Source organism: Rhinolophus hipposideros, assembly GCF_964194185.1.
Source record: "Rhinolophus hipposideros genome assembly, chromosome: 15".
In the NCBI taxonomy this organism is placed as follows: Eukaryota; Metazoa; Chordata; class Mammalia; order Chiroptera; family Rhinolophidae; genus Rhinolophus; species Rhinolophus hipposideros.
This window is the reverse complement of record NC_138061.1, coordinates 24,585,482-24,607,156: the sequence shown is the minus strand read 5'-3', so window position 1 is coordinate 24,607,156 and position 21,675 is coordinate 24,585,482. Positions and strand designations below refer to the sequence as shown.

At 38.7% G+C, this 21,675-nt stretch overlaps 1 protein-coding gene across 1 annotated transcript in view; it reads left to right on the top strand.

The window, feature by feature from the left end:
* ENTPD7 (ectonucleoside triphosphate diphosphohydrolase 7) overlaps positions 1-19,483 on the top strand; it is a 36,383-nt gene extending 16,900 nt beyond the window's left edge. The window contains exons 6-13 of the mRNA XM_081074873.1: positions 2,362-2,465; positions 4,563-4,619; positions 6,111-6,244; positions 9,850-10,016; positions 12,129-12,453; positions 14,363-14,448; positions 15,532-15,693; positions 16,987-19,483. Coding sequence (XP_080930999.1) covers positions 2,362-2,465; positions 4,563-4,619; positions 6,111-6,244; positions 9,850-10,016; positions 12,129-12,453; positions 14,363-14,448; positions 15,532-15,693; positions 16,987-17,218 — 1,267 coding nt within the window. The 3' untranslated portion in view covers positions 17,219-19,483. The remainder of the gene's footprint in view (positions 1-2,361; positions 2,466-4,562; positions 4,620-6,110; positions 6,245-9,849; positions 10,017-12,128; positions 12,454-14,362; positions 14,449-15,531; positions 15,694-16,986) is intronic.
* The last annotated feature ends 2,192 nt before the right edge of the window (positions 19,484-21,675 follow it).

Genomic DNA, 21,675 nt, shown 5'->3' with positions numbered 1-21,675 from the left:
AGTCAACCAGCAGGGCGATGGTTTGGCCACGTTTTGTGAGTCTGGAGCAAAGGAGGGGATTGCCTCATCTCTTGACACTGCTCAGCATTGCCTCTGTTTGTCAAAGAAGTTTCTTTCCAAACAAAGCCCACTGTAGCTCCACCCCATTTGTCTTAAATGTTCTCTGTCAGCTTGGAAGCTCTAAATGTTAATATTTATTTTATCTTAAGAATTTTTACAGAACTTGCCTTTTTTTTAATTTGTTTTCTGATCACCTCTCTTAATAATGCCTAGCTCTATCCTGGGCTTATGAAATCATTGCTACCTCTATGGCAGCTATAATTGTTGACCTAAGTGTAACTATCACTGCAAGAACCTGTTTTGCATAGTTAATGCTTTGATAATTTATTAGCATTTGTGAGCAGTATTCAAAATGGCATTGAATCATCTGGACTCTATTTTGAATTTATTGGCACTAGGTTTTATTTTTTTGCCAAAGGCCTGGAGTAACAGAATTTATTCTACCACTTTTTTACTTTGTAATGGAAAAACCCTTTAAAAGTTACAGATAACACAAGGTGATTTTTAAGGGAAAAAACTTTTAATTATGGGAAATTTCAAATGTATATAAAAGTAGAGAGAACAGTGTAATGAATCCCCATTCGCCCACCACCCAGCTTCAACAGTTACCAATGTTTTGCCATTAACAGTTTAAAAAAAAAATTATTGAATTTTAGAAAATGAAAGTTATATTCAATCCTGTATGGTACATGAAGAGTATTTTGTTTTATTTTTAACATAAATTGGGATTATATTGTACATTGTTTTGTGGTAGAACTCAAAATATATTGGACAACTTTTCATGTCAATACATGTAGATAAAAATTGACCTCATTTCTAACATCTGTCTAATATTACATTGTATGATTATACCATAAATTATTTAGCGGGTCCCTATTTATGTATATTTGCGTTATTTCCAGTTTTTCATTGTTACAAATAATGCTGCAGTATTCTTCCTGTTTGTATTTTTCTCTGATGATGTCCTTGTAATAAATTTCTAAAAGTGTAATTGCCAGATCAAAGATTAAGCACATAAAAAATTTGGTACATAGTCCTTGATTGCCCTTTAGAAAGGTGTACCCATAATGTACATTCCAGACAGCAATGTATGTCGGTGCCCATTCTTCCATACCATCACTAAAACCAGCAAGCCCTCTTCTTTGGGTAGTTAAGAAGCATATCCAGTAAGGAGGGTTAAATATCTCCTGTTGTTCCCCATGTAAAATTCTTATTGCATGAATGTAGTATGTGTGACAGTGGATATTTTAGAAACTGTACTTGACATGCTGTAAGATTATTACATCATTAAAAGTAATTCTTTACTTTTTAGTGCTAACAATATTCTCGCTAAGTTGTGCTGACAACTGTCTGATCCAGTAGAATATTTTTGTAATGAGTAATTTAAAATCCAAGATACTTATCATATATATATATATTTTTTTTAATTATTATTTTTTTCTAAGGAAGGCGCAGCTCATAGTGGCCCATGCGGGGATCGAACTGGCCACCTTGGTGTTATTAGCATCACACTCTAACCCTAACCGTCCATCCCTGATCTTATCTTTAACCAACATTTTCTCTAGATTCATATTACTACTTCTAGCTTCATTGCTTTGCCTTTCTTTGTCTGATAATACTGATAACACAAAAGTTTAGAAGGAAAAAAACAACCCTATAGATACTGAGCTTCAAATGTTATTCCCAAATTTTGACCTTTGGATTTTGATCCCGATGTGGGGTTTTCAAATGATACGGCTTTCCTAAAGAAAAAAAATTCAATCCTTGAAATATGGCAAGGGAGATTACAAAATTCATTGTAAGCTTATATAAAGGATTATGTGAAAACCCGTGGACCTAACTGCTTCTTGTGTGGTGAAATGAAGCACCGTTTATGTATTGTGTAAGGTCTGAGGATAATATTGTGTACCTCAATTGAACAGCTTTCTTTCACAGTAGTTAGGAATAATGTAATTACATCTATTTTACAGATTGCAAAACTGTGCTTCAGTTTCCTGGGGCTTATTTCCACTCAGCCTATGAGAGGCATAGAACTACACACCATCTCATCTTTTCACACTATTTGAATTGTAACACATAAAGGAAAAGTATTACTATCACCATATTGCCTTTTAAATAGGAGGCTATAGTCTGGAGGCAGTTGAAACCTTTGGAATCAAAGGACATACCAAAGAGAAACAGGACTTGACAAGGAATGGGGTAAACAGTGAGGTCACGAGGCTGAGTAGAAGGTCAAGTTGAGGCTGTTTGTGAGAAGAGAGTTTAAGGATTAACGTTTGGATTTTTTGTTCTTTCTTGCAGGAAGCAGTTGGCCATCTTGGCTGATCTGGTGAGAGATTTACCGCTGGAGTTCGACTTCCTCTTTTCACAGTCTCAGGCAGAAGTGATTTCTGGGAAGCAGGAAGGTACTGGGCCTTGAGGGGAGCGCTAGTTCACCTCTTAGCCAACCACGGCACTGTCTCTCTAACGGGTGTTTAGGATTGCTTTGTATATCTGATTTTTATTTTTCTGACAGTAATTTTCTTGGTTCTGCTGTATAGTTTATTTGCATATTCTGCATTGGTGTCTGTTTTGGAATGCTGCTTCCGGAAGTTATCAGTTTATATCTGTTTTTAACTTTGTGCTAACTACTGTGGTTTTAAGAATGTATCAGTACATAATGGTGGTACCAAATGGCTCTTTGGTTAGCGAATTACACTTCTGAAAACATATCTGCATTTAGGAGTTGTACTGAGTTTGCCAAATTCAAATGTAAAGCAAATTATTAAAGTAAGGAGAAGTTTTGATTGCAGGGAATGATCAGAATGAATTACTTTTGTTTTGTTATGGGCTTTCCTTTCATTGCACTTACTACGCTGTATTGATACCTTCCTAAAAACTCCCCTATAGGGTTTGTAGTTTTGGGGTGGAGTTGAATGTGTGTTCTTGTGTGGCCTGTATGGTGAATTATATTTCTGTTTCTTGGAAAAAAATATCTTTTATGTCTTCTAATTGCAGTCCACGTAAGGGAAAAAGATTTATCTTTTTCAATTTCAACATTGCATTTTTCAGTCCTAAAATTTCCATTTGGTTCTTTTTATATTCCATTTCTTTGCTGAGACTTTCTCTCTTTCCATCTCTGTCATATCAGGGTTGGCATATTTTGACCATCTTTTCCCTTATGAGTTGAGATTTTCCTCATTCTTTCTATGCCAAGTAATTTTATATTGTATCCTGGACATTTTGAATATTATATTATGAGACTCTGGGTCTTGTTTCAATCATAAGCAGAATATTGATTTTTTTTTTGTATGTTTGTTTGAGCAGATAGTTGACCCGGTTAGGTTCAGACCTCAAGTTCTGACCTGCCTTTTGTGGGCTGTGATTCTGTTGGTTCATCTTTAAAAGACTTGGCACTGCTGTTTGGATTTATCCCGTGTGTGTGCCAGCCAGTGGCCAGTCTGGAACCTGGGCATAGACCGTACCAATGGGTTGTCTCGCCCCAGCTCCATTCTCAAAACCTTTGCTATATTGTTTAGAGTCAGATCTATGCATATGTAGCTTGAAGGTGAGCCCAGGAGTTCATACACCACTTTATTCCCTTTTCTCTATGATCATCCTGACACTTTCTGGCTCCCTGGGGCTCACTTTCACAGTCCTCTGGTCAGAAAGCCCGGTTTTAATCTGCCCACTCTGCCATGCATTCATTTCCATGATTGCAGCTGCATGCAGGCCAAGTGGTGGAAGATAGAGGGGAAAAAAATAAGCAATAAGGATTTGCCCCAACTCTTGGGGCTGCAGCTCGTCTGGTCAGAATTTTAGGTACTTGCCCAACCTTCACCTGTGCTGCTACAGGATTGCCTGGTAGGAGAAAAAAAGGAAAAAAAGGAAGGGATTGCCCCCCACCCCCGCCACACTCTTCCTACTCTTTGTAGCTTCCTTTTCTGCTCCTTGGAACAGAAAGCGAGGTCTTTCTGACCACCTGGTGTGTTCTTTTGTGTTTCAAGCTACTTAGTCCAGGCCAGGTAATATATGAGGGGGAAAAAATGGGAAACTCAGTATTGGTTTGGTGATTCTTTAAAATCTGATCTCTGTCCTAGTGTGCCCACTATCATTAATTTTCAGGGTCCTCAGAAAGCTGCCCCATATGCTCTATACAGAGTTTATACTTGCATTTAGAGGGGAAGCAGGGTGGACTGTACTTGCTTCAGCTTGCTCAGAAACCAAACGAACATTTTAACATTTGTTTCTATACATAATTCCTAGTCATTGTAGGAAATTTAGAAAAATGCAAATCATTTTAAAAGTGAAAAGCATCACAAGATAAAATATTTTATTTTATTTTATTTTATTTAGTTATTTTTTAACATAAAAGATTTTAAGTTCATGCACTGAGAGTGTGGAGTAAAATATTATTACCACTAGTTTTGTAAGAAAAGGAGAGTAAGAGCAACTCTGGGGAGAGGTGTATTCATGGTGTAGCAGAAGAGAATTAAGTGAAGGCTTTTGTATTTCTCTCTTAGGGGTTTATGCATGGATTGGAATCAACTTTGTTTTGGGAAGATTCGACCATGAGGATGGTGAGTAATATTGTCTTCTTATGACAGTTCTTTAAGGGCTAGAGGATTAAGTTATAAACTATCAGTAGCAAATAAGTGCTAATGTTGAGTTTTCTTTTTAAAAAAAAAACTCAAGATGCTTCATTTTCCAGCCCTAATTAGCTTTCTTTTATTTCTTTTTAACTTTTAATATGGAAAGTTCCAAACATTCACAAGAGTAAATAATAAATGAACTTATATGAAGCCGTTACCTAGACCCAACACTTACTAATGTTTTGCCATTTTTTTGGTCCCCATACTCCCTCCACACAACCTGAATTTTTCTCTGATTGGATTTTTAAAAGCAAATTCCAGACATAATCATTTTACCTTCATATACTTCAGTATATATCTCTAACAGATGAGGAGTTTCAAAACAAAACAAAAACAAATCCACAATGCCATTTTCATACTTAAGAAAATTAACAATTTCTACTATGTAGTCAATACCCATCTAATTCCTAGGTAGAGACTTCTCTGATTGTCTCAATATTTATTGTAGTTGTCTTGTTCAGATCAGAATCTGAACAAGGATCACGAATTTCATTTGACATGTCTCTGTTAATCTATAACAGTTAACCTTCCCCCCACACCTCTTTTTTCAAATCATTCATTTAAAAAAAAGAAAAGAAAGTAGTCGCTTAGTAGAATGCATTTGCCACGTTCTAAATTTGGTTGGCCACATCTTTGCGGGGTCTTTAATGTGTTTCTCGTTTCCCCATAGGTCCTGTAAACTGCAGATTAGATATGGAAACTTGGTTAGACTAAGATTCAGTTCTTTCCACAAGACTAAATCATAGATGGTGCTAAATGTTTCCTGCTACATCACATGAGGAGGCTGGTTGTGATGTCTGGTTGTCCCACTTTTAGCCGTGTTAGTACTGACAGGTAGTCGGGGTTCAGGTATTGTCAGCCTGCTCTGAGGTATTATAAAAATTCCTCATTCACTTTTCACCTAATGGTTTAAGAGCCAATTTTCGTTGCTTAGATTGGGTTTTTTCACTAGAAGTTGCAAAAGGATGATTTGTCTAATTCTGTCATTCCTTCTGCATTTAACAGCTGGGATTTCTCATATTTAAGATTATAAGGTTATTTAATTTAGTTGATTTCATATTTATATTCTTTTTCTCTTACGCTAAATATTGGTCCCTAAAGATAATAACATAAATTTTTTTTATTTGCTTTGTTCCTCAATATGTGTTTAATGGTTTTAAAATAGTGTCAATAATATTACCAATAAGACTACTAGAATGTGGTTTAAGATATTTATTTGTTCCTTTTGTCATTAAGATATATCTACAAGGGATATATAGTTAAAATACCATGTTTTAAGTCACTTGAAATAATTCTTCTCTGTGTTAATTTCTTTGTTTTGTTTTTTTTTAAGGGATTACTGTTTTCTGTTTTTTTCTTCTTTTTGACTTAATTTTAGTTTTCAATTACCAGACCTCTCCAGTCCTTTATTTATTTCAGAATCAGATGCTGAAGCTCCCCAGGAATTGGCAACGGGACGCAGAAGGACAGTAGGGATACTGGATATGGGAGGAGCCTCTCTCCAAATTGCCTATGAAGTTCCTACCTCAACCTCTGTCCTTCCTCCAAAACAGGTATTTCACCTTTTAGGGAAATCCCATCGCAAGGAATATCCGTATTTGTGAAGGAAATTAGATTTAGATTAGATTAGATTCTGTGGATTTAGACCTACTTGCCTGGGTCCAAATATTTGTTCAGATACTTGCTAGCTTGCATTTTCTTGAGCAGGTTACCTCTCTGAGCCTTAGTTTTCTCATATGTAGAAAGGGAATAGTAATAATATCTACTTCATAAAGTTGTGACAATAAAATACCACCATTTGTGTAAAGCTCTTAGCAAACTGTCAAGCATATAATAAATGTTTAATACATTTCAGCAATTATAAGTATACTACCTATCTCATGTGGTTGCCTGAGGGTTAAACACGATAATGCATATAAATCGCAGAGCACAGTATTTGACACATACTTGTTCTTTAAATGTTATTCCCTTTCTCTTACTAATGATTCCATTCTAATATTCCTTACCTGAGAAGAATGTAAAAAATGTACTTTGAGGGAAAAGTTTTATCATAGAGAGGAAGAAGAAATACAGACACTTGTGAGCACCTATTATGTGCAAAGAATGAGACATGTTACACTGAGCCCAAAAGCTTGTAATCTGTCAGTGAGACAGCCTGCAGTACCAGGCAAACCATGACAGTGTGCTGTCATTTGATGTAAACCAGAGTTTCTTGTCCTTGGCACAATTGACACTTTGGGCTGGATAAGTCTTTGTTGTGGGGCTGTCTTGTGCTTTAAATGATATTTAGCAGCATCCCTGACCTCTACCAGAGGATAGGAACCCCCCAACCCCCCCCACCTACCAGCTCCCAGTTTTGACAATCAAAAGTGTCTCCAAATATTTCCAGATATCTCTTGGGGTGCAAAATCACCGTGGTTGAAAGCCTCTGGTCTAAACAGAGTGGTGGCAGTGTGGGAACTGGCAGAGTCAACTCCATTTGCAAAGGCTTGAATGGGAGCCATGCCAGCTTCCTGGAAGGGATGATATTTACCTTCCTTGGATGATGACAGGTTTTTGCGTAGTGGAGGCTGAAGGAAGGCCCTCTGCATGGAGGGGATAGTATGTACAAGGGCACAGAAAGAGCAGCACAGAGCCCAGAATGTCCAGGGAATGGTGGATAACCTATGGCAGTATAGGATTTTAAGTAAGGCTGGGAAGATAAGATGAAGTTAAATCGTGAAGTCTTGGGTGCCATGCTAGGGAATTTGGCTTTTGTATCTATAGATAGTGGGGAACCAGCAAAGATTTAGGAGTGGGAAGTCATTTGGGCCTCAGTTTCATCATCTATGAAATAATTAAACTCTGAAGGTGTCCTTCCCAGCTCTGAATTTTATGGCTATGTTAATTGTGCAGCTGTGATCCAATCAATCCATTTTTTTTAGGAAAATAATTTCAGTGTTGCCGTGTTTTCCCAAAAATAAGATCTAGCAGGACAATCAGCTCTAATGCGTCTTTTGGAGCAAAAATTAATATCAGACACGGTCTTATTTTACTATAAGACTGGGTCTGTAATACAATATAATACAATATAATATAATACCAGGTCTTATATTAATTTTTGTTCCAAAAGACACATTAGAGCTGATTGTCCGGCTAGGTCTTATTTTCGGGGAAACACGGTAGTAGGAGAAACAAATGTGGGTCAGGGAACCTTGGGTGAGAAGTGTTAAAGGGCTAAACTAGACAATGTTAAATGGAAATGGAAGGGAGGGGACAGATTTCAAGGGATGATTTGGAGTGAAAAAAGAATGTAATGTGGTGGTGTGGGTAGGGCAGGGAGGGATGGCCAGTGATTCCGAGGGCCCAGCTTAGAGAACTAACTGGAAGGGTGAGGAGCCCAGTCACTGTGAGAGACCACAGGGGAAAGGGCAGGGTTGATGCTAAGCAAACCAGGTGGTTTGGGTAAGAGCATCTTTCTGGTGTCCAGCTCTGAAGTCCTACAACCAATGAGCTTAATTTCGAATATGTTGAGTTTGATATCTCTGAGGAACATATGTGTCCAAATATCCAGCAGGACTGTTGGAAATGTGGTTTTGGCATTCAGTCAAGAAATCTGTGCTAGGGTTGGAGATTTTGGGAACTAGATTGTGAAACTTTTTAGGCTGTATTTGTTTGTATGTATTCAACAAGTAAAATGAAGTCATGGTTCTGATACTAAGGGGTAGGTGGAAGGTGGCAGAGGGCCTTAAACAAATGTGTGTGCAGATTTAGAAAGCAACACTGGTCTAGGAATATACTGGCAAGCAATTGTACACATACCGGTAGCGATATAATGGTTCTTAGTGCTCGATACAAAAAGGAAAGAAACAATGAGACATCACAATAGCACTTCTAAAAACCTACATAATCCTTAATGCCTGATGTATTTTTTGTACAGTTCACAAAGTTGTGCCACCACTATCGAATTCCAAAATGTTTTCATCACCCCCAAAAGAAGCCTCATATTCGTTATCAGTCACTCACCTGTCCACTCTCCCCGGCCCTACCAGCCACTAATTTACTTTCTGTCTCCATAGATTCATGGATTCTGGATATTTCATATAAATAGAATTATACAGTATGTATCCTTTTGTGACTGGCTTCTTTCATGTAACAAAATGTTTTTAGGGTTCATCCATGTTGTAGCATGTGTCAGTACTTCAACTCCTTTTTATGGCTGAATAACATTCCATTGTCTGACCAAGCCGCATTTTGTTTATCTGTTCAGAAGCTGAGGGACATTTAGGTTGTTTCCAGTTTTTAGCTATTATAGATAATGCTGCCGTGAACATTCACGTACACATTTTTGTGTATACCTAAGTGTTCTCTTGAGCATATATCTAAGAATGGAATTACTGGGCACAGTAGCATTTTCATAAATTAAAAATAAATACATTCAAAACAATAATTCAAAACGATTTGGCAATAATACATACAAACAAATATTACACATTAAGCACATTAGGATGGTTGCCTCTAGTGAGGAGCAGAAACAGGAGTGGGTGTGAACATAAAAGGAAGTAAATGAAGAAAACAAAAGTGGGACTTTACCGTGATAATGTGCTAAGAACTGGGGAATGTGATTAAGTCAACCTCTGTACCTGAAGTCAGGAAGGAAGGGAGGGTGGGAGGAAGGAAGGAAATAGAGCACATTTTATTGGAGGTATAATAAAACAGAACTTTCTCAATTCCAAATCTGTCACAGAGACCATTAGGACTTCTTGAATCATTTTAGAAAAGGCCATAGAATAGATCTCATGATGATCTCCCAAATTCCTTAAATTTATTTTTATCAAAGGATTTTTTTTCCTGATTATAAAAATAGTACATTCCCATTTTGGAGAATTGGAAAATCGGAAAAGTACATGCAAGAAAACAACAACCTCTGTAACGATTTTACCTTCAGTGTAACTACAGATAGTGTTTTGGTCTATAATTTGGTATTCAGTCTCTGATTTTTTTCTTTTTTGTACAGTCTTGTCATTGTATGTCTTTGTATAAAATAATGCTATGAGGATGAAAGAATGCTACAAGGTATGTTCATAGCCAGCAAAGCCTGGGGTATTAGCATTGTCATAGCTTTCTAGAAATCAACCAAAACTAAAACTCCCCTTTTTCTCTTTACATTGCATTGCAGGAAGAAGCTGCAAAGATCCTGCTGGCTGAATTCAACCTGGGTTGTGATGTACAACACACCGAACATGTGTATCGGGTTTACGTCACGACCTTTCTGGGTTTTGGGGGCAACTTTGCCCGGCAGCGCTATGAAGACCTTGTGCTGAATGAAACTCTTAACAAAAACAGGTACATTTGGCATGAGAGCTGTGCTTCTGGAATAGAATGTCATCAGGTTGCAGATATTAAAAAGAAATGTTCATATCCTGCTAAGATACGTCCTTGCTTCCTCTTTCTTCTTACCACCCCTGCCAGTGGGGTAACATCTCTTAGAGACTCCAGTAGTCGTCCACTGGATCTGGGTCAGAATGCTTTCTGATCTTGGTCATCAAGACTCATAAAAAAGTACAGCAGCTTATTGTAATGACTTCTTACTGTGTCTCACTTCGGATGTCACAGGATTAAGTGAGATTAATTACGTTAATTTCGAATGTGCAGTACAGTGTAGCTCCTGGCAGTTTCTTCTACACGAAAGTGCTCAAGGCATGTTTGTTGAATTCAGATGGAGTTGCATTTTATGCAGGAGTTAGTTTCATAGTGCACTTAACAGATAAAAAACTTTTGTAGCCAAAATTAACCTTGAACTTGTTCTCTCTCGATAATTCCAGAAGAGCCCGTTTTTCCTTCATCATGGACCAGATCACTGATTCTTCATTTGAGTAACAGATACAGTAGCTAGACCATAATTGTAGGTGTTGTTTTTTTTTAGCATTTAAAATTATTTTATCATTATGCTATTGAAGGAAAGCATAATAGATAGTAGAGTTCTTTCCCACCATAAAATTATTTACCCCCATTTGTTTAGCTAGAAACACGAGTTTGAAGAGGTATTGGTATATCCCATTTGTAGTAACTTTTCTACAGCAATCAATTGTTTTATATTGGAAGCATGTTAAAGAAAATATTGTCTCATAAGTCTGTTTTGGTTTTGTCTCAACTACTAACAGTTCAAGGTACTTTGGGAGAATCCTGTTATCCCAGGTGATTGATGAAGGCAGTAAAGTCAAGCTGTGTGTTTGTATTGTGACAGTACCCTTAAATGTTGCCAGTTGTGGAGCTCAGATCACTCCTGCTGGCACTGGGACATCTGAGGAACAATTATTATGAAAGCTTCGCACCAGTTTTGTTTTGCTCTGCTTCCTTTCCCCTTTTCTTCCTTGTTCTGCTGCTCTTTTTTCTCTCTCTGCTATTTTCTGCTGCCTCGGAACTTGCCAGCCTTCATCATCTTCTTCCCCTGTATTGACATTTTCTTGCCATGTATCTTGAGTCACCTAATTCGGAAGAGTGATTATTTATCTTGTGTACGTGCTGATCTATTAGAGAAACCTGTGCTTCCTGGGATGTCACAACCTAAGGGTTCTCTCTTCTTAATAATGATTTTCTAAGTTTTCCTCATAGCTGGTGTTACATCCTTAAAATAGGTTCCAGGTGTTCCAAAGCGCTTTGTTGTGTTGCCACATTCCCATTCCCTCCTTCAGTCTTTATACTTGTGGGTGCGTCTTCATCCTAGGAAGTCCACTCTTCAATGTCTGTTTAGGAAATGATGATTAATTAACTGCAGTTACTTGGTCTCAACTTAATTTCTGTCCTCTGCAAGATCTACATATTAACCTCTTCAGGAATGAGAATACTGTTGCTCAGCACCTACAAACTAAGTAATCAGAACAGTGTGATGGCTGTTGGGGGGGAACCAAATTGCCCCTCCGCTCCCTTCCGCACTCCGAGTCAGGCATGGGCTCCATCACGTGCCAGCCATTGCCACTGCGCCACTGCCGTGGTTCCCTCTCAGGAAATTCCCCCAGCCCCTCCCACTTCACCTCCTCCCAGTTGTTATTTTAAGCATTAGAACCACACTCAGCAGGGTGAGATCTTTGCATTTTTAAGTCAAGTGGGAAAGAAGACTGGATGGAGAATAGCAGATTCACATCTCCAATTTCACTTTACACTGGGAAGTGTACATGTTGACTGAAAGGTTGAACAACATCCGTCACTGCCATATTTCTCTATCTTTTTTCTTTTCTTCATTTTTTCTTTTTTTGCTAACTTGAATTTTCTTAGGTTAAATGTTCATGTGACTCGGCTACATGGTAATACTTCATCCTTGTTTCTGTGATGTCATGTAAAATTATAATACAGTGTCTATGAGGCACATTCTTAGAAATGGTTTCCTAAACTAGGTGGTTCTTAGAGTAGGTTGGGTACAGCAGTGATACGTTCTGTGTGTTTTTGTCACTGTGATAGGTTGCTGGGCCAGAAGACAGGTCTGAGTCCTGACAATCCGTTTCTGGATCCTTGCCTGCCCGTGGGCCTCACAGATGTGGTGGAGAGGAACAGCCAGGTCCTTCATGTCCGGGGAAAAGGAGACTGGGCGACTTGTGGGGCAATGCTGAGCCCCCTGCTGGCTCGCTCCAACACCAGCCAGGCCTCGCTGAATGGCGTCTACCAATCGCCAATTGACTTCAACAACAGCGAGTTCTACGGTTTCTCTGAGTTTTTTTACTGTACAGAGGATGTGTTGCGCATTGGTGGCCGCTACCATGGGCCAACATTTGCCAAGGCTGCTCAGGTAAATGATCAATGACAAAGATGACTCATGCCAGCAGTGGCTGTATATTGGGTGCCTGACTTTCCTCCAGGCACTGTGTGAAGGGCTTTGCTTGCATGGTCTCACTTGACTCTTCACAGGAGCCCAATGAAGCATCATTTTACAGATGAGGAATTGTATTTAGAGAAGTTAAGGAAGCTGCTATCCTATAGAGCCTTCTGATTACTTAAGCTTAGGTTCCCAGGGCATCCTATCACCCCAATTTTCAGCCAGGTCTATAATTGTTGTGGCAGCCAATAGTTTTTCCTATAACTTACCACACTAAACATTGCTTAATGTTTGTGATAGATGATACCCCAAAGTATCATCTTTAGGTATTTTTCCCCTTACTGGGTGCTCCCAGTTGTAATGTGCTTTTGGAGCTGATGTCACACAGGTGGACAAATCCACTTTCATTTTCTTGGTTTGAGCTGTTAAAAGGTTGGACTATATAGGGTCACTCAGAATATTAGAAAGATGTTGTGAAAATGTACAATGATGGGGGAAGTGTTATTTAAATTTAAAATGCAGCAGATGTGAAAATTCACTCTGAGCACATATAGGACTTAAGTATCCTATAGGCCTAAATCATCAGTTACCTGGACAGGTTCAAGTTCCACCAGCTTTCCATAGTTCCCGCTTTAATGTAGATTCGTCACTTTGAATTATTGTATATGTCTCTGATCTCTCTCTTTTATCAGAAAGCTTATGGGCAGAATCTGTTCTCTCTTATATTTTTTATTCTTTCCTTTCTGCTTTATCTAATTCTCTAGCGTTCTCTTGGTGGAAGACTTCCAGTAGAATAGTATGTGCAGTGTGTGTACTGTTCTGGTCCCTAACGCCAGTCCCTAAGAAATACTGAGAAAGCCTGGTTTGTATTTGCTTTTTCCTCTCCAGCCTTCAGGATCACCCTCATACTTCCTTTCCTTTTCCAGCATCCAGGGCTCCCTGCCTGTTCATGGCCTGAATCTTTCTCTCATTTTAAAACTTCTTCAAATTCTATTCCCTTGAACACTGAAGGGCTCAAGTGATTGCTGGCCCAGGTTGCTAGTGGCTTACTATGCTCTCTTTCCCAGGTATAAAAGATGATTTTGTTTCCTTGCATTCTTACCTTCCCAGTGACACCTTCCCTGGCCACTCTATCCAAAATTGTAACCCTCCCCAATATTACCTATTTCCCTTTCCTGCTTTATTTTTCCTGTGAGCATTTATGTTGTTTAACACACTCTGTATATGTGTATGTATGTGTATGTATTTATGTATGTATATTTGGTTATTGTCTGTCTCCCACTAGTAGAATGTAAGCTTCATGAGAAAGCAAGAAATTTCAACAGATATTTTTGTCTGTTTTATTCACTGCTGGACCCTTTTGGCACCTGGAATAGTACCTGGCACATAGCAGATATTCAGGAAATGTTAGTTTACTGAACAGACAAAAGGAATGATTCCTTTGGTGAGAATTACCACGTGGAGGTAGGCCGGTGACAGGTTTTTGACCACTCTGTTCCATCTGTTTTACCTGCTCCCGTCAATCTTACATGGAGTGGAAGGACGCGCTCTTTGGTTTTGGTGTTGCTGTTCCTGATCCTCACCTTACCCTTCTCCGAAGCCTAAGGGGCTCAGGCATCATGTCAGGCTGGCTTTGTACTAGACTTTGGGGCGACAGGAGTAAATAGGAGTGTCTCTAGGCCACTCAAGGAACCCAGCAGCCTGAGTTCTGGGACATGCCTTGTACAGGACCTGGTGCGGTGAATGAATATGTCATTTCTATTTTCCTGAGTCAACTAGTAGCCCCCGAGTAACTTTAGAAATGGAATAGCTGTGACTGTGGGGGAAGTTATAGAGTTTGCCTCCAACTTCATGTTGCACCATTTCTCTGTGGTTGTTCCAGGATTACTGTGGCATGGCTTGGTCAGTACTAACTCAGAGATTCAAGAATGGCCTCTTTTCATCACATGCAGATGAGCATCGACTCAAGTAAGTAACTTCCTTTTCCCCCTCAGATGTAGCCTTAAAATGTGGACAGCAGATTATAAGGAAGGAAAAAGCAAGCAATAGTTCAGAGTGGAGTTTATGTTGAAGGAGAATTTGATTATTTCAGATTTTGGTTTTCCTGAGAGATAGGGGACAAATAATGAGCCTATTTTAGTGAAGCCACGGAAAACCAGGTGTTTACCAGAGTTATGTCCAAGTGGTTCGAAATCAAAGTTGTGGTCTTTTTCTTTTTTTTTAAAAAAAGGTCCTCTTTATTAAAATATCAAACATACGGAAAAGTAGTAACAACAGTAACATAAACCCTCATGTAACTATCATCCAGCTTTAACAAATACCAGTATTTTGCCAGTTTGGTTCATTGGTCCTCCCATTTTATAAACATTTTAGTTTAAAAGTTTTTAAACATAAACAAAAATAGTATAATGAACTTCTGTGTACCTACCCTGTTTCCCCGAAAATAAGACCTAGCTGGACCATTAGCTCTAGTGTGTTTTTTGGAGCAAAAATTAATCTAAGACCCACTCTTATTTTACTATAATATGAGGCCAGGTCTTATCTAAGATAATATAATATAAGACCGGGTTTTGTATTAATTTTTGCTCCAAAAGATGCATTAGAGCTGATGGTCTGGCTAGGTCTTATTTTCGGGGAAACACGGTATCGCCCACCTACTCTACTAACAGTTATCAACTCCTGGCCAATCTTGTTTCATCTATTTTCCCATCCACAGCTCCCCTCTTATCTTAATTAGACTCAGACTTCCTATAATTACATACATACATATTTCAGCATGTTCGCTGAAGATAAGAACTCTTTAAAAAATTAAAAAATAAAAACAAAAATAAAAGAAAAAACATAGCCATAATATTATTATTACATAAAAGTGTCCTTCACGTTTCTGGTAAGCGTTAATATAAAATAGGCTCGGATTTGGCTCCACCTAGAGGTGAGGGAGCTGAAGCTGGGAGAGAGATTTTTTTGACATCCAGTGGGAGTGTGCAAAGGAAAACAGTAGAATTCTGCTTCTTCTTTTTAAATTTTTTAAATTATTTTTTTGTCACACAGATATCAGTGTTTTAAATCGGCTTGGATGTACCAAGTGCTTCATGAAGGATTCCACTTTCCTTATGACTACCCAAACCTACGGACAGCCCAGCTGGTATATGACCGAGAGGTTCAGTGGACGCTGGGAGCCATTCTGTATAAAACACGGTTCTTACCACTCAGGTAAGGTGGACTGACCAAGCGCTTCTTGAGCTCAGAAGATGTTAGTAAGTGCCTCACGATAGGTTTCTTAAGTGGTCTTTCCCTGCCAAAAAACCCCACCAAGCAAACTCCTCTTACTATTACCACATGAACTGCTATTGCTAAGCAGACATGTTGAAACAGAAAGAAGGTTGAGATTATGGGTCTGGAGTCTGTTCCACAGCTTTGCAATTTCAGAAATTCAGCTTTATTTGTTGATCCACAACAAATCAATTGAGGATTGAGTTCTCACTAACCACTTCCAAGATACTGACTCATAAAAACGAAAATGTCATTCTTAATTTACCCTGGAAAACATAACTGACTAGAGAACTGGGGTAGGCTGTCTGTACAGAGCCATCTTTCCTAATGAGGAAAGCCACTCTAGAGATTGTGTCCTTGGCTTAGAATGCTTTTGGTGGGCCCGAATTCAAAGGACATGAGATGTTTTATAGGAGAGGTATTTTCATAAACTCAGTGCCGTCAGAAGCCAGGCAGATGATAAAAGTCAGACAAGGTGGGGGAATCGGAGAGTGTGTGCCCTACACAAAGGGCTGGTCACTGTCGTGCCGGTTCTCATTTATCAAGAGAAGCCAGAAGTCCATATTTTATATGCAGTCTTTCGGTTTGGAGACTCACATTTAAAAAACAAAAACAAAAAAAACTGCAGCTGAAACAAAACAAAAACGGTTGTGGTATCTGGACCATCAAAGAACGGCTTGTGTTCTAGATGACAGACCACTACATTTAGGTTTACATGTCTCTTAATTTTTGTCCAGATTGCAATATAGGTGATCAGGGGACAGTTTTCTTTACCTGTCACCTAAATGCTCAGGAAGCACAGAAACTTTTTTTAAAAAAAGATTTAGACATACTCCGATTTGTTGGTTGGGCTCAGGGGCCACCTATTCTCATTAGTATCATATTTACAAACTGTGTAGGCCAGAGTGGTATGGGCCATCGTTGAGACTAATGTTATAGACGACCAGTCTTGTCCTACTGTGCGTTTTTTTTGGCTTCCGATTTTGTTCCCAGTTTCTGGAAGGTGTAGCCTGTGAGGCTTCCTCTGTAGACTGTGGAAAGGAAGGTGCCAGAGGGATCACTCGGCAGCCCTGGGGCTGGACATGCGCTTCAGCTTTGCTTGCTCTGTGGAGATGGCATCTTAGAGTGTTTGCGTGGATGGAATAAATGGGACAACATCCCTTGGCCTTTAAATCAGCATCGAGGTCTGTCTCTGAAGCTAACGTTTCTTTCTACCTTCAAACTCTTCCCTAGGGATCTACGGCAGGAAGGTGTCCGACAGGCCCACAGTAGCTGGTTCCGTCTCTCCTTTGTCTACAACCACTATCTCTTCTTTGCCTGCATCCTGGTGGTGCTCCTGGCCATCATCCTGTACCTTCTGCGGTTGCGCCGAATTCACCATCGACAAACTCGAGCCTCAGCCCCATTGAACATGCTATGGATTGAAGATGTGGTGCCCTTGATTGGGGTCCAGGTGGGGCCATGAGGTTGGGCAAGGACGAGGGAAGCTCGTGTCCTCCGGAGTTGCTGCTCATAGCGTTCTACCACTTTCTTGTATTGGCCTCAGACGCTGCTTTGCCTGACCTTGTGGATACCTGGCCTTGGAATTTCTACTTTAGTATCTACTTTAATTCCTTCTGTCTCCAGGTCCTTATCTGGGAGAAGCTGTAATTTGGTCTGTGAAGAACTAAATAATGAGAGATTGGTGCTAACAAAGGTGGCCAGCCTTAGTCCAATTGAATTATGCTTCTTCTGCTCCTTTATCTGAGAGGTCTGGTGTGTTCCTGGAATTCAGACTGTTATCCCCTTGCTAAAGCATGAAGTTTGGCACTGGGCACACTGGAAGCTGGGTTGACACCAAACTTGGAGCATCTTATGCAAAGCTGAAGACATTCTAGCAAGCACAGCAGCCCCTTTTTTCTCTGTAACAGAGATGTCATTTATGTGGAGATCCACAACCTTTACTAGGGAGCCAAGATTATTTGTAGTTCAGTGGAACGGATATGAATTTCCAGGCAACCAAAATAATACAACCTCCTTGCTTACTTGACAAAGAAGCCATGATGAGTGTGGTCCGAGGGCCCTGACAACGTTGCTGATGTTTGTATGTGATTTTTTAAAGGTTAGAACCCCTTCTAAATGAATGGTCCATTGAAGGTTTTGACAGGATCTTATCTGATGTCTGGTAGGACCACGATAGAAAATTTCCCCATGTCTATGTGCCTCACAGGCTGTTCGGGCATTATTATTATTATTATTTTTTTTGTGTGTGAGCCTTAAATGTTCTTGTAGGATAGAGAAGCTGTGATTCGGATTGGAGACCTGGGTTTGTCTGGTTTCAGGTCACTGTCCTCTAGGCCTGTTTTTAAAAATCCTTATACAGTAAAATTCAGAAGAGTTCCTTTATTTCACTGCTAAGATCAGTATGCAGTTTGGGAAGGTGTGTATTTGAGTTGTTTTTAAAGGAGGAAAGAACAATATTAGGATAATGGGCAAAGGCAATAAAGCTCTTAAATAAGAGCCAAGCTCTTATTTATTATTGTTTTTCTGAGAAATATAAATTTTCTCAATTTGACTCTTGTCTGAAAAGAAGCAAACTCTAAACTTTGGAATACATAGATAAATCTGCTCATAAGCCACCTGACAACTTTCAGAACCTTTGTTAAGAGACGGCTCCACCACAAACAGCATTTCCGTTACTGGAGAGGAAAAGCCATAGTAATTACACTTTTACCCACGAAGCTCCTCCACATTTAACCTTTAAATTGCATGAGGTCGTGCTCGCTTCGGCAGCACATATACTAAAATTGCACGAGGATTTCTTATTCTTCTCCCGCCCACCATGGAATCTTCTTTATATTTTGTCCCTTCCTATACAAGAATATGCTCCCAGAGTTGAAGGAACCTTGTTTTCTATTTTGTCACCTTTGATTTCTAGAATTAGATGAATAGGGGAAATGGAAAGGGGGGGAAAGTCGAATTCTTAAAATATAAGTTCCATACTGGAAGGAGAAGGGAATTAAATGCTTCATAAAACAGAAAATGAAACCAAGATCCTCCTAGAAATAAACGAAAAAGATGAAAAGAAGTATACTGATTCTTGGTTGGTAGGTGAAAAAAGATGAGTCTTGAATTGTTTTCAAATTCGATAAAAATGGATCTAGCAAAGAGTCTGAATGGTTCCTTTGGAAATATTTTTTGCTTTTCATTAGGGCTTCTAGCACAGCAATTTCCTTTAATTTTTAAGACTTCTAAATTGCCTTGATTTTTCTTTGACTTCTTAATCTTTGTGTTACTGTGAGTGAGCTCTTGCCTTATGAATGCTGCTTATTAATCATGTCAAAATATGTTTTTGCTAGCCATTGCCCACTCAGGTAGCTCTTTCTTTTCCCCTCACCTTTGTTTCAAGTACTATTTTTGGTTTTCTTGTAGTCAGTGATGTAGTCAAGTTACCTAATTGGCCAACAGTGATCACTTCTGTTTGCTCAAAATGAAGTTGAAGCAGGGAAGAGGCGATGATTAGTCCAATTTGAAAGCTGTTATTAGTAAAGTTATTCTTCATCCTGGTTATAATAATAGCTACCATTTGTTAAGCATTCATTGTGTACCAGACACTCTGTTAAGAATTTTATGTATGTTATTTAATCATTATGAATGATTGATATTATTGTGTTCTTTTTATAGTTGAGAAACTCAGGATACTTATGTTTATCATTTTTTTCAATATAAATGTATTTTCTATTCTTAATTTATTTTAATTAGGCTTTGAGTTTTTGTGTAGTGTGTTACATCTTGTGTGTTATTTTAATACTACAGGATCTAGGCTTGTCTTTATTACCACGAGTAATATGAGTCCCATGGTATAAAAATAAGATTTTTACCATACCCCTCAGAAAATTTGAATATATGCTCTTGGTATTGGCTCCTGTGCTTCTTCCATTGCTCCCAATTGATGATTTTAAATGAAATCTCATTAGATAGAAACAAGCCATTTATTCCTTGCTGAGGGCCAGTTATATAGCTTGCTTTCTCTTGATGAAATATTCTTGCTTATAGAGTCAGTCTATCTTGCCTTTAACCCTCTTTTAGCCCTCAGTTTTTAAAGTATTTAGTAGATTTCTATTTGCAGTTCTGCGTTTTGAGTGGTTCCCTTGTTATTACAGTTATGGTTCCATAAAATTCACATTCCACTGGTTACTTTGAATACTACCAACCAGTCTTCTTGGTAACAGCAACAATGAGCCTGAACTGTTTTAGTGTTTTTATTATTACTAAGACAGGTCACAAATGTCAAAATCGGAGTCAATGGCTTATAGGAGTGATGCTTTATTTGTCTTATCATGTCACAACCCATCACTTTTCTCTGAATTCTTGTCACTAGGACATAATGAGAATATGTGTAATATCCAATTATATGGCATTACATTCACTTAAGTTGTAGTTAATTCTAAGTGAAATTATACCATCTTTCTCTCTGTACCTTAGCTCCTAGAATTGATTTTCCTTGGTCTAGGTATGTGTAATGACTTCCCAGGGTGTTTATCTTTCTGATGTCATCCAAAGTACTTTGACTGTCCCCTTCTCAGCCTAAGAGCTTCCTTTAACTTCAAAGGCCTCAGGCAGTGATTATTAAAATGTGGTTGATTAAGCCTGCCTTACCCTTGCTAAGCTAGACTTTTTAGGCATTAACATGTATTATCACATTCATATTTCATTTTCAAAATAAAATAACATACTTCTCACTGTTATTTAAATAGATGCCCCCCCACCCCTATTCTCAGTTTAGTGTTTTGCTTTTTGTCAGGAGTGAAAGACAGGTGCGTGGTATGATTTAGGGGAAAGAACTCGAGATTTCATGAACAGCAGATTTGGATTCTAATCGTGGCTTTGTCATTAACTAGCTCTAGGACCCCAGGCAAGTCACTTGCCCTCTCTGGTTCATTTCTCATCTATATACAGGTTGGCTAGACAAGATGATTGGAGGCCAGTTCCAAAGGGAGAACCATTGGCCTAAGGAACTAAAGGCAGGAGAGAAGGTAGGAAAGTGATACAGTTTCAGGAAGAGGATTTTGGTTTTTGGTTTAGAAGGCCAGGTTACCCAGAAGAGCCAGTGTCATCTCCTACTTTATCCATAGCCCCTGACATTCCCTGATGGGAATGGCATTTCCAACAGCAATCATTATACATAAATTTCAGATGGGATTTTTACAGGGATTTTAGAGGTCTTCTAGTTAAAGCCCTTGATTTTATGAATGATGAAATTGAGGCTCAAAGCAGTAGTAATATGTGCCAAGTCACAGTGAGTGGCTTCGGGCATCATTTTCTCTATTCTCTGTAACACAGACACACCTGAGACAGCTGCAATGAAATGCTCATTGACCGAATCTTCCTGCAAGTTTATGTATTTCAACAGAATCTATTCTTTATAATACAGCTGACTGCAACTAACCATGCCCAATCTTTTTAACTGCCACTGATATTCATTTTTGGTCACTTTGCTCACATTTAGGAATAAAATATGAAAGACTAGAAATAGTACCAAGTTTTCACGACATCTATTCTAGCTTCTGTGTTTAATACTTTTAAATTTTAGATGTCGCTTTTAAACAGTTTGCTTAACTTTGTACAATTTTCTGAACCACAGCATCCAAGCAATTCATGTGAATGGTTACAATCTGAATTATGTAAGGTGTAAATGCCTACTAGAGCTACCTCATTAAGGAATTTGGTTTTAATTCTTGGGCGGTTCCCAGACTCCCTATGGAAACAGAGTGCTGTTTCTTTTTGCTGTCTTTGAACTTCTTTTCAAACTAATTCTGGACTAGCATCTAATTTCTCTTTTTGCTGTGGTATGTATGTAACTTCAGTTGGGATTAAGAATTAAGGTAGAAGTAGCAGCGGGTGTCTCAAATTCTCCCAGATGAATCCCTTAGATGATGCTAG